At 37.4% G+C, this 14054-nt stretch overlaps 1 protein-coding gene across 1 annotated transcript in view; it reads left to right on the forward strand.

The window, feature by feature from the left end:
• antxr1a (ANTXR cell adhesion molecule 1a) overlaps nucleotides 1-14054 on the forward strand; it is an 88474-nt gene that overhangs the window by 13486 nt on the left and 60934 nt on the right. The window contains exons 3-9 of the mRNA XM_051902546.1: nucleotides 1069-1140; nucleotides 7364-7445; nucleotides 7694-7727; nucleotides 8172-8251; nucleotides 10458-10526; nucleotides 11969-12049; nucleotides 13728-13788. Coding sequence (XP_051758506.1) covers nucleotides 1069-1140; nucleotides 7364-7445; nucleotides 7694-7727; nucleotides 8172-8251; nucleotides 10458-10526; nucleotides 11969-12049; nucleotides 13728-13788 — 479 coding nt within the window. The remainder of the gene's footprint in view (nucleotides 1-1068; nucleotides 1141-7363; nucleotides 7446-7693; nucleotides 7728-8171; nucleotides 8252-10457; nucleotides 10527-11968; nucleotides 12050-13727; nucleotides 13789-14054) is intronic.

The following is a 14054-nucleotide window of genomic DNA, read 5'->3' on the forward strand; positions in this document are numbered from 1 at the left end:
CAAAAACAGAGTCTTACAAAAATGTGTGAGTGTGCGTTATTTTTTTCTACTATACTGTATATGTGGATGAAAAATTTAATGAACAAACACCACCTCTCTAAATCACGTTTAACTAAAAATATATAGTTGCATCTATAATTTCTAGTTGGCTTAATAAAAGTTCTGTAAAGGAATTAATTGATTACACTACATTTCGATAGTCCATGCTTTAAGTAACTTTGCAACTGCATGTCAACTAAATCTCATTAGAGTATTAGTAAACTGTTAGGTTAGGCTTCGGTGTTAGCGTTCGGTTTAGTAGAATAATGCTGCGTTCCAGGCAGGTTTTTGAGCCCGTAAGTCACGACTTCAAACCACGACTCACGACTTTGTAGCGTTCCAGGCAAGTCAAGCCAAACTGCATGAGTTTAAACAAACCAGCATGGCGGACCATACAGGGCTTATACTCATTTACAATTATTTCTATCGCCAAAGGTGCTTACTCCTTGCTTTATTTGAGGGAAACGGAGGAGGAAAAAATGGCGCATAAGGCAAGAGAAGCTGTTATACCTTTTATTTTACGTTATTTTACCGTGCACTTGCATAAACAGCGCATCTGTAGGGGCTGCCATTGTTGTTTCGCGGGCTATGTGACGTCAGAGCGCGGAACTGGGAGTACATCGATCTAGTACGGGTTCACGGGTTGGAAGTCACGGGTTTGACTGCCATTCCAGTGCACTTTCACGGGTAGAAGGTTGGAAAAACACGGGTTACGGGTTGGAATGCGGCATAAGTTGACGTGCTTTCAAAGTTACTTATAGTCAGTAGAGGGAGCATCAAAATAAAGTGTTATCAGACAGTCTACTATGACTGGTAGTTTTCATTTAGTTGCAAAGTTACTTAGTAGAATGTCTAAAGTGGACCATGGAAATAAAGTGTTACCAAATATGCTTTTAAAACTATAACACACCATTTCAGTTATTTCAAAATAGTGGAAATCTAATTTGAATCAAAGTACAGTGCACCTGAAATTTACATTGAAATAATAATCTATCATGTTTATACATTATGATTTGTTATTGCATGTAGCCCACAGTTGCGGATGTCCTTCATTGTATTCTCCGATCAGGGCAAGATTTTGATGCAGCTTACAGAAGACAGGTGAGTAAACTTTATCTTCATTATTTACCTGTTTAACTCCAGCCGTTTGCTCAAACGCACCGTGTTCACTTTTGCAGTCTGGAAGGGTTTTGACCGTACTATGAGTTTGTGCCAACAGAAGTTTTACACTTTTGATACCAAAAAATAAATGAAGGCCAAATCTGTGAGAATCGATTATGTGACATTTAATGACCCATAAAGAACGGCACATCTGCTGTGAACATTCCCTGGTCTTGGCGATCGTCTCCAATCCTTAAAACAGCACTTCTATGACTTCAGTATGTGGCTCACAATTTCTAAAGTAATGTCACTTTTGTGAGCTGCCAATGCCAAAATTCATTGTGACTAAGGCTTTTCCATATGTCCAGAGAAGTGTTGGTTTGTCAATGAATATTATCCAGGGTATCATTTGTGGTTGTGTGGTGTACGTTTGACCATTTCATTTCCTATTTGAAAAGGAATAATGGTAAATTTCATTTTTTATTTTTGTTTATGGCTTGAGTATTTAATGCGACATGTGGTCAGCACTAGCCACGTTTACATGGAGCATTGTAATCGGCTTAAAAGTCCAATCCGAATGAAAATGCTCCATATAAACACCTCAATCGGAATAAAAATGCCCAAACCGAATGAAATTGTAATCGGTTTGAGAGTTCGGTTTCTATAAACCGAACAAAATAAAAAGTCTGCCATGTAAACGAGTTAAACCGATTACTTTGCGTCTGCGTCATCACGTCAAGCGGTCAGGGGTCGTCAGAATGCAAAATGTCGGCGGCAAAATTAAACTGGAATAAAACTGAAACAACACATTTATTAAATTCACTGAAGAAACTCAATGAATCATTACTACGGACCTTCATCCACACGCTTCTGCTTTACGGAGGAGGGAGGGGTAGTATTGAGATGCTCCTTAGAGATGCACAGCCACCAAACAGGTCAGCTTCCTGTTCCCGTCTTTTCCTCATACCATCCAGCAGTAATATGCTACAAATTTCACGCTGTTGCTTGATTAAGAGCAACACTTTACATAAAAATAGCGCGCATAAGAAATAACGGAACTCCATGTTGACAGGAATACAAGGCGGCAAACAGGACATAAGCTAATGTGCGCATGTCACAAAGTCATTCAGATTGAAAGCGCCGGTGCATGTAAACACCATATCGGATTAGATAACGTCTCATGTAAACACTCCACCGAATTTTTCAATCGGAATGATTTTAATCGGAATGACAAAAAAGTGTACATGTAAACGTGGCTACTGATGATGCTTTCATTTGATTGGCCAAACCACCCCAGTCTTCTGTACATCATTAATTCATAAAGAGTCAGCACGGCACTACCAGTGTTTTTAAACTTTAATCAAATTTTGACACAATCCATCACACTGTGCATACCATTATAAGCAGAACTAGACTTGTAAACAAACTTTGATGTTGGCTTGAGAAAGCCTGAATGAGCAGCCTGATTTAAAAAGCCAAAGTACATGTCTGTACGGTGTTCTGGAGCTGGCCCCACCACAATAAATAAATAAAATAAAAACTTTCGGTAACACTTTACAATAAGGTTCATTTGTTAAAGTCCCCCTGAAATCAAAATTTAAGTTTTTTAGCTTTTAGTATGAATATGTTAGCCTTAAGGTTATCAGTAAGCTGGTGCGTTCCAAAAAAATGACAAAATTCGCATTTAGGAGATATAAGCATTCAAAACTTACAGTCTCTCACTTCCGCTAAAATGGATCACGGATTTTCATGACATCGCATCGCACTTCAGCTTCTCGTCAGATCTTCTGTCCAATCAGATGCTCTCTAGAATATGAAGTCCCGCCCCCTCCTACACTATAGAGGGTATGCATGTGACGTCACCGTTGACCGTTACGACTGCGGTTACGCCCACTGAGTGGCACAAAGACTAAGTGGCAGCATTGGTTTTCAGCGTGAATGCCGCGAAAAACACACAAAACACATCCAAAACGGGAAAGAGCTTTGCGATTGACTGTGCAAATAGCTTTGACACAAAATCCGAGGTATATTTTTACAGACTGCCAAAAGCTACAGAAAAAAAGAAGCAAATGGATCACTGCAGTTCACAGATATAACTGGACTCCAGGCAGAGAAACATGGATTTGCAGTTATCATTTTGTGTCAAAATGTTGGATTTTGAGGTAAATCATACCGTATATATTGTATTGTTATATATTGTGTTGACAAATCATCAATTAAATATTTACCATCTTATATTCCGCATAATTGGGTGTTTTTAAATAAACACTGATAAGAACTACACAAGTTTTAGGGCTGGACGATATGACGATATATATAACATGGATAAAAGTGATTACTCAGATTTGAACCTACCTATATTGTATATTACATGGATAAAAGTGATTACTCAGATTTGAACCTACCTATATTTTATATTATATAAAATATTCATAGGCAGATTTGCTTTATGTATTTCCCCGGTGTTGAAATCAGGCACATATAAATGTCACTAAAACACGATTCCTGGCTGCATGCCAATATCCATGGATTAGGTTTATTTGACAAGTTGTAAGAAACACTTTCGAGCCCAACCTTTAGTGTAATCGTTTGTTTTCGCAGTTTCCCCTATTAAATCCAGTCATGCAGCAGGTTCTTTTGCCACTCAGTCCAGCCGAGGGAGCGTGTTCCGGCGGGAAAGTGACGTCGATGCATACCCTCTATTAACAGACACTGAAACTGCGGCTGAAATTGGTTATTTGTTCACATATTTAGTAGTTTCTACATGGTGAATGGCACATAGTGCACTATATAGAGAATAGGGAACGATTCAGACAGTGTAAATATGCTTTCCATTGGCACGAATGAAGTCCGTTTTCGCATTAGTGTCACGTGAACCGCCGCTGCACATAATGCTGTATTTTAAAGTGATATAGAGGGCATTAGGAGGAGAAACGGTTAGAGATTAGAAGGAAACTGAGGTTTTAACGAGTTTAACGGCTGAGCTTGTGGTATAAACAAAACGCTATTGGCTATTTTATAAAAGGGGCGGAGCTGTTCGATATATCCCGCCCTGTCTTCCTGTTTCAGTTGAAATTACGTCAACACACTGAATAATGCTGCATGTTATAAGACACTTCAGCGGGCCTTTAACATTAGTTAACTACATTAGTTAACATGAACTAATAATGAACTGCACTTCTACAGCATTTATTAATCTTTGTTGTCTGAATCTATCCATTATTTTCTTATTAGTCAATTATAGTGCCTTGCCAATTTAACAGCTTCATACTAAATCATACTAAATACTATATGAGGTATTTTGAAAATCTAAAAAATGCAGAAAGTTTTCTGTGATGGATAGGTTCATATGGGGGGAGGGGGTTGTTGAATTTGAAAATTTGGAAAAACAAAGATGATGAATTAGGGAAAAAGCAGGGCTTAAATTCATCGTTGCTGCTTTAAAGCCTCAATAATTTCAGGAGGTTTTAAATCTGGGGACGGAAAAACAGCAATATTGCGTAAATGTGATAATTAAACTTTAAAAGGCTACAATTTGATTAATAAAAACTCCAGCACTGCATGTTTCAAAGAAAAGACTTGTGCTGTTGTTGCATGCTCGTGCTTTTAGAGCAGTTGTCAATCACCAAATAGCCCATATTTATGCCAAGTGATTATTTGATCTACTGCTAATGAATAATAAATATTTTGTATAATTTATGTCATTTATATCATGGAGCTGTACCTGTAAATTCGCAGTTTGGCCAGAAAAGTTTTGATGGCATTTTCTTTTACACTAGTGTGCCGTGGAAAATTATCAAATTCCAAAAAAATATGTAAAAACAAATGCTACAAATAAGAATATATCGTCGCTGTCGGGCCAAACACCTCAATCAGCTCCCTAGCTCGTGAATCAGTATATCGTGTACACGAAAATCAGAACTTCCGTTTAGGGAGCATAATAGTGAGCATCGATGCTCACTGGTTTTCGACCGTAAGTGGACTGCGAAGTGGACTTCACAGGGTATTTCGCCATCTTAAGTGAGATTCCAATCCGAAGGGAGCGAACATGTTCAGTTCGAAGGGCACTGCGAACGGCATAGGGAATAAGGGAACATCGATCACTTCGCAGGAAGTAGAAAGGTAAAATCACCCAACTGTCGTTGCGCACCGCGTCACCAGTCAGAACTACGATGGAGCAGAGCCGCTGAAAGAGTTTTTAAACGGCTCTGCGATAGAGGAATTTACGTATGCGTTTTGAGTATTCATAAATTTAGTTATTCTTATACGAACGAAAGTATGAATGGTTATGGCGATGAGTGTTACATTTGCATATTTTATTGTATGAATAGGCATGACAAAGTAAAAGTGTTGAAAAGCTGAGGCTCTGTCATTTTTTTTTAAATTTTACTTTATTTACCTCAGGAGTGTTTACTATGCGGCTGCGCGTGGAAAAGAAAGCGCACGAGATGAGATCCAGACCATGGATTAAGAATACATTTATACAGTTAATCATGAGAATTTATTTTCATATGGCATGACAGTTACAGCTTCAAATCTGTTAAGAGTCAATTTTAAATTCGAAAGTAAATTATAATATCTACTTATTTATGTTATATCATAATCAGGGCGTTCCAAATGAGCGATTATTGTCAGCGAAGTCCACTTCAACTGATATACCGTGCTCAGGGAGTAGGGAGCAGTGAACACTGCGTAGGGACCCTGTCGAATGGAACGCAGCTATGGTGCATTGTGGGATTTTTTAGGGAGCAATCGTTTCAGTTCCCTGGAAGGATTCTGCGATTGAGACAGCCCTTAAAATGTCCGACTCCCTGACCAGTGCCCAGACTACTGAACTAGGGAGCTGATTGAGACACACCCTTTGTCTTTTTTATATATAAAATCAATGCTATCATCCTTAACTTCTGTATCTGGGTTTTACAAATATTTAACCAATACAAAGCATTTAAAAGAGGTTGTGACTAAACCTCGTAAATCCATTGGCTCCTCAAACTGTCAGTCAAAACTCATAACTCCTCCCCCGCCTACATTTAGAATGTGCCGCGCACAGTTGGGAGAATCTGGTCGTTTGCAAGCAAGGTTAAATAAAGAACTGATTTTTGCGTAAGTACAGTGTTTTCTTTACTCAAGAAACACTATGTCCATTAAGGCTAACGTTTTTTGTATTTTAAGAGCAGAGAATATTCTTTAGTTTGCTATTTGCCATCTAGTTGAAGCAAGTTTTAAATATGTGCATAGCACTTCATATTTTGTATCATGACTTATCAAAACTGTGCCGTGGCAAAAAAGGGGTAGGAAAACACTGATGTAGTGTTTATAAGCGTTTATTAAGCGTTTATACAATAATTCTGCTGTTTCACACGCGCCACCTACTGGCAAAGAGTGAATTTGAATATTCACCTTTATTTGACCCATATTTTTACGCAGTATACATACAGTGTTGAAAATGTGAAATGTTATTGACAAAATAAGTTTCTACATAAATAATTGGCAGGAAGCTAAAAAAAAAAAAAATGATCGGGTGTAGGGGGCCTATTGCAATGCTGTAGCCCAGGGGCCTTTGGTTGCAGCAGGTGAAATAAAGAGATGGATTTAAGCACAGCAGTACAGATTTAATAACAAAAATCAAAGATGACAAAATACTCAAGATTTCTCATGAATAACTTATGAACAGGAACCATCAAACACACGGACGAAAAAATGACAAAGGACTGAACAAAACACACGGCTTAAAACCAAACTCAAACCAATACAGGGAACAAGCAACAGGTGTGACTGTCAAACAATGAACAAATTAAAGCAAAGAAACTCAAAGAAAACCAGACCTAGACAAAACCCACCTGTAAACAGAAACGAACACAGATAACTGAACACATTGATAATAATAAAACATTTTTCTTGAGCATCAAATCAACATATTAGAATGATTTCTGAAGGATCATGTGACACTGAAGACTGGAGTAATGATGCTGAAAATTCAGCTTTGCATCACAGAAATAAATTACATTTTAAAAAAAGAAAATAATTATTTTAAATCATAATAATATTCCGCAATATTACAGTTTCACAATATTATCTTCATTATTACAAGCTTTTGGCTGGTATACTTACACTCCATGATCTCTGGAATTATTTAATTATTATTTAATGATTTAATTATTGTTATTATTATTATTGGCCATGATGTATTTTTCATGACTTTTTCATTGTGTGCAAATGTCAGGGACCAAATTCGTAAAGGTTTGGAGGAACTGAAGAATGTCCGGCCAGGTGGAGACACTTTTATGCATGAAGGCATTCTGAGGGTGAGTGAGCCAATAGGAACCATGTTCTGCAGTACTTCCCATCCAGCTATGACAAATAGCTCTAAATCTTCTTCATGAAGGTTATGTTTGGCCTGTACTCAGACTGATGGACCTAAAAAAAATTACTAAATCTTTCTCATCTTTCACAGTGGGGTAAATTTATTCCATTATTTCTAATCGCTGTGAATGTTTGATCTGCTTGAGATTACAATATTTCTGATGTTTTTCTTGTTTTTTGTTATTACTAGGCAAGCGAACAGATTTACTATGGTAACTCTGAGGGTAGGTACATTTAAGACACTATTTTGTTTAAAGAAAAAAAAAAAGCAGTTTAGACCAGTTTAAAAAATCTTAATTTTTTCATGTTTTATATTACTTACAGAAGATGGTTAAACTGGCTATAGTTGCAGGTAGACCAGTTTAACCAGTGTTGCCATGCTAAAACCAGCATGAAAGTGTCCAAAACACACCTTGTACTGGTACAAGCAACAAGATGGTCTTAGTTGGTTATTTAAACTGGTCATAAGCTTAACCAGTTTAGCTGGTTTAGGCTGTTTCGATTCAGCACAATTACGATTTATTCCCTTCTTCTTTTAGATATCAAAATTACTTTCTTGCTAGTTTCAGCATGTTGCATACTCTTCCTGTAAAACAGTTTCAAAAAATTATCAATCAGAATCTGCCATCAAGTTACAAACATGATAAAAACGTTGTGTCTCTGTGAAGGATACCGCACAGCCAGTGTCATCATCGCCCTCACAGACGGGGAACTGCACGAAGATCTCTTCTATTACGCTGAGAGAGAGGTAAGAATGATGAAAGACAGAAAGAAAGATAAGAGTGGGTGACAGTACCTCGTAAAAAAGAAGTTCACTTTATCATAATTTTAAAAATAGTATTATTACAGAAATAATACTTTAAAAGAATATACTTAAGTGTGAACTGGATGTAATGTTTTTCAGACAGTTGAATGTAAATGCAATTAAATGAAAATGTATCATAGTTTAAATTTATATTAAATTCAATTAGCTGAACTTTAGTGTTTTTTGACCCACTTAAGTAGGACCTAAGTACATGTAATTTCATAGTTACTTCTATTATCTTTGAGAAATGGTTAAAGTGAATGTACCGACAAGCATATATGGTAAACTAACTTTACTTTATACTTTAATGTAATTTCTATTGTAACTTGTATGTCTTGTATTTAAATATATTTGTAATTACACAATGATAAAGCTGCAATTTAGTACATTTAAAATGTGTTAGCTTTAAATATTGAATACAATAAAAAATCTAATCAAGTACTTTACGTGTACTTCAGTATGTTAGTCAACTTTTGTGTTCTTTTAAAGCATGACAAAAGTTTATTAATACAATGATTTAAAATGTATTTTAAAGTGAAACATTTTGACAAAGTGCGCCTTTTAAAAGTGTACTTATGTGTGATAAGAAACATAGTCATGAAAGTGGAGTACACTTAAATAGCCTTTTATTTTATTAATATTATATTATCTGAAAGTATAGTTTTTTTTAAGATTCAAAGTAAACTACAAGGGCACATTCAATACATTTAAGTGCACTTCTTTTTCACAAGTGGTGTCTTCATTGCATGCAACAATTTGACGCAACGCTTGCTGTGTTGTACACAAGGTGAAGATGGAGTCATCGGTGTCCCATATGAATTAATTTGCATACTGGGAGTTAGATCACACATTTCTTTTTTCTTCATCATCCTGTAACACAGAGGGTAACAATATTACAACATATTAACCGTTATGAACCATATATTTGGGTAAACAAATGAATAAGAAAGAATAGAAAAACTGAGCTGTTTCAAAGGATTAGTTCACTTCAGAATTAAAATTTCCTGATAATTTACTCACCCCCATGTCATCTAAGATGTTTATGTCTGTCTTTCTTCAGTCGAAAAGAAATTAAGGTTTTTGAGGAAAACATTCCAGGATTTTTCTCCATATAGTGGACTTCAAATGTCAGTTTCAGTGCAGCATTAAAGGGCTGTACATGATCCCAGATGAGGAATAAGGGTCTTGTCTAGCGAAACGATCTGTCATTTTCACAAAAACTATATATAAAAAATTATATACTTTTTAACCACAAATGCTCATCTTGCACTACTCTGCGATGCGCCACGTATTACGTAATCACGTTGGAAAGGTCATGTGTGACGTAGGCAGAAGTACTGCGGTAGGGCAAAAAACTCCATCTCATTTTCACCCCCAACTTCAAAATCGTCCAACAGCTTTGTTTTACCTTTTTTTGTAAAGGCTGTTTGACTTAGTCTTTGCAAAGTCTTTGCTTTGTAAACACTTGCTCGGTACTTTCGCATACGTCATGCATGACCTTTCCAACGTGATTATGTAATGCGTGGCGCATCACAGAGCTAGTGCAAGACGAGTATTTGTGGTTAAAAAGTATATACATTTTTATATTTTTAGAAAATTATCAATCGTTTCATTAGATAAGACCCTTATTCCTCGTCTGGGATCATGTAGAGTCCTTTGAAGCTGCACTGAAACTGCAATTTGGACCTTTAACCAGTTGAACCCCAGTGAAGTCCACCATATGGAGAAAAATCCTGGAATGTTTTCCTCAAAAACCTTAATTTCTTTTCGACTGAAGAAAGAAAGACAAAAACATCTTGGATGACATGGGGGTGAGTAAATTATCAGGAAATTTTAATTTGAAGTGAACTAATCCTTTAAATAACATAAATCATCAACATTTTTTACGTACAAAATGTCAGCTACACTCACTAAAATAAGTGTACTGTACATAAGTTTTCCCCATCTCCATGTTTTGACCCAATTTTCCTTTCAGCTTCAACCAACAAAGACATTATTCAGCATCTCTAATGATTAGAATTACCCAGCGTCCTCTTCATTGATGTCCAGCTTTGTTAGCCAGCGCCAAAAGCATGAGCTCTGAATAAGGCAGTTAATGGCTAATAGATTGCAGGTGTCTGAGGTGTTTCTGCTCTTGTGTTTCCCTCAGGCCAATCGCTCCCGCAGCCTGGGTGCCTCTGTGTACTGCGTAGGGGTAAAGGATTTCAATGAGACTCAGGTGTGTGTGTGTGTTGTGTTGGGTGGTAAGGTTTAAAACTGGATCTTGGCACTTATGCCAAAGTGTTACAAGGTTTCTGTAAATGATGCTTGGAGGTTTATGAACTTGCACTTGTTTAAGTGAATATATATATATATATATACACTATATTGCCAAAAGTATTGGGACACCCCTCCAAATCATTGAATTCAGGTGTTCCAATCACTTCCATGGCCACAGGTGTATAAAATCGAGCACCTAGGCATGCAGACTGCTTCTACAAACATTTGTGAAAGAATGGGTCGCTCTCAGGAGCTCAATGAATTCAAGCATGGTACCGTGATAGGTTGCCACCTGTGCAATAAGTCCATTCGTGAAATTTCCTCACTACTAAATATTCCACAGTCAACTGTTAGTGGTGTCATAACAAAGTGGAAGCAATTGGGAACAACAGCAACTCGTAAAACCACGTAAAATCACAGAGCGGGGTCAGCGCATGCTTTCTGCAGAGTCAATAGCTACAGACCTCCAAACTTCGTGTGGCCTTCAGATTAGCTCAAGAACAGTGGGTAGAGAGCTTCATGGAATGGGTTTCCATGGCCGAGCAGCTGCATCCAAGCCTTACATCACCAAGTGCAATGCAAAGCGTCAGATGCAGTGGTGTAAAGCACGCCGCCACTGGACTCTAGAGCAGTGGAGACGTGTTCTCTGGAGTGACGAATCACACTTCTCTGTCTGGCAATCCGATGGACGAGTCTGGGTTTGGTGGTTGCCAGGAGAACGGTTCTTGCCCGACTGCATTGTGCCAAGTGTAAAGTTTGGTGGAGGGGGGATTATGGTGTGGGGTTGTTTTTCAGGGGTTGGGCTTGGCCCCTTAGTTCCAGTGAAAGGAACTCTTAATGCTTCAGCATACCAAGACATTTTGGACAATTTCATGCTCCCAAATTTGTGGGAACAGTTTGGGGATGGCCCCTTCCTGTTCCAACATGACTGCGCACCAGTGCACAAAGCAAGGTCCATAAAGACATGGATGAGCGAGTTTGGTGTGAAGGAACTTGACAGGCCTGCACAGAGTCCTGACCTCAACGATTGAGCACCTTTGGGATGAATTAGAGCGGAGACTGCGAGCCAGGCCTTCTCGCCAACATCACTGCCTGACCTCACAAATGCGCTTCTAGAAGAATGGTCAAAATTTCCCATAAACACACTCCTACACTTTGTGGAAAGCCTTCCCAGAAGAGTTGAGGCTGTTACAGCTGCAAAGGGTGGGCCAACTCCATATTAAACCCTACGGATTAAGAATGGGATGTCATTAAAGTTCATGTGCACGTAAAGGCAGGCGTCCCAAAACTTTTGGCAATATAGTGTGTGTGTATATATATATATATATATTATATATTATATATATATATATATATATATATATATAGTCATTTTGTCATTTCTTTTTTTGTTTTTCATAGCTGGCCAAGATTGCTGACAGCAAAGATCATGTTTTCCCAGTAAATGACGGCTTTGAAGCTTTACAAGGTGTCATTGATTCGGTGAGTGTTTATGTAAATATTTTAATACAGTAAATTGTATTCTTTATGAAAATTTGTATTACTATGAGAAAATCACACTGTATTTTTTTAATCATTATATAAAATAAATATCATTCTGATAAAATATAGCCTATTATTGTAACATCTTTGTTTCCATCCATTTGACTTGTCAGATGTGTCTATTTGTTTGAACCGCAAGAAGCGTCTAAGCTTACGATACTCCTACATCCTACAACGTTTTAGGGGTTACTCTTTTACCGTGAATTAATGTGTACAGCCGTCTACCGGAAGCTAGTTATTATAGTTAATAAAGTTTAAATATGGATATTTTTCTTACAAAAATCCATCGCTTCGCTTCAGAAGGCCTTTATTAACCCCCTGGAGCTATGGATTACTTTTATGATGGATGGATGCACTTTTTTGGGCTTGAAAAATTTCACGCCCTCTTCAATTCCATTATAAAGCTTCATATATTTTAATATAACTCCGACTGTGTTCGTCTGAAGGAAGATAGTCATATACACCTAAGATGGCTTGAGAGTGAGTAAATCATGGGATAACTTTCATTTTTGGGTGAACTATCCCTTTAAGTTTTAAATTTTAATAAGGTATTTTTTACATGATCATTTGTTAATGCACTTTCTATGTATTACTTTTTGCCAAATTCAATCAATACTAAATGAAACCAGTTTCATAAATATCTGCCAGAATCTCCAGTAGTATGTATTTGGGATATTTTTAATGGCCATCAGTGGAGAAAGATGCTTTTCAGATGGTTTAGTTACAGAATTTACTAGCAGGCGCTAACATGGCCATGCCAACTAGCCAAACCTTGACCCCTTGGGTAAAAATCACACTAAGAAACAGTATCTTGATGTAAAAACAACAGAAGAATTAAAGGAAAACCATAGAATAACAAACAAGAATATTCATTGAGTCCCGTCAGAAGATGATGGATTGTATCAGTATCAAAATTCTAACAAAGACCCGCCATGCCCTGCCTGGACCTCTTTGATCCCACGGTCTGCTGGAGTCTGCCCAAACACGATCAAAGCCTCTTCACCATGTCCTTTCTTTCTACAATGAAAGCTAATGATTTATATTTCTTAAGCTCTGAAGGTGGAAGAAAAGAGGAGATATTGGGGTAAAGACTCGCCCATGCAGAGGTTGACTGTTTCATGAGCTGAGACTGGGGTCAGTCCAGCTGGCCTCCATCTGCTCTCAATTAGCTGCATGCTGAAAGCTCTTGGCTGAAGCTCAGGAGAAGAGTGTCATAAATCAGCAGGGACCTTGGGATCTGAAAGCATACTTCCATAGATGACAGAGGAAGGCGGTAGTCATGTAGTTCAAAACAACCTTGCCACACTTAGGTGCTGGTATGGTTGATGAAGGCTATTTCCTGGACGAGAGAAAGGAGACAGAGAAAGCAGATGTACATTTCAAAACAAAAATGCCACATGAAGATTGTCCTGTTGAGGCACTCGCAAGAGAGGTGTTGCTTCATTTGATTGGTGGATCCTTCAAGATAAAATAAACTTATTCTGAAAAAAAAAGTAAATGGAAAGTCTTCTCTACTATTTGTTTTATGAATTTAAGGACATGGAATTAAGTGATCAGTTAGTTTTAATAGGTCAGCCAACCTAGTTGTTTACCTGCTAAATTTCTTTCTATCCATCAGATCTTGAAGAAATCATGCATAGAGATTCTTGCTGCAGAACCTTCCAGTATCTGTGCTGGAGGTGAGTCCAGTTCTATTCTGCTCAATATCAACTGTTTGAGCCACAGTTTCAAGGTTTGTTCAAGAGTAGTGAACAATCCTCCAGACTAATAGGTTTGATTTAGTTTAATCAAAAGCCCAGAAGTGAGGTTTGTTTGTGTTTCAAAAATTTTTAACAACTAAAAAAATTACACATTTAAATTACACACCTTACTCATATAATACATACTTGGTCATACTTTATTTTAATAGTCCACCATAGACATTCTACTAACTATAAGTAACTTT

This window comes from Ctenopharyngodon idella, chromosome 8, assembly GCF_019924925.1.
Source record: "Ctenopharyngodon idella isolate HZGC_01 chromosome 8, HZGC01, whole genome shotgun sequence".
In the NCBI taxonomy this organism is placed as follows: domain Eukaryota; kingdom Metazoa; phylum Chordata; class Actinopteri; order Cypriniformes; family Xenocyprididae; genus Ctenopharyngodon; species Ctenopharyngodon idella.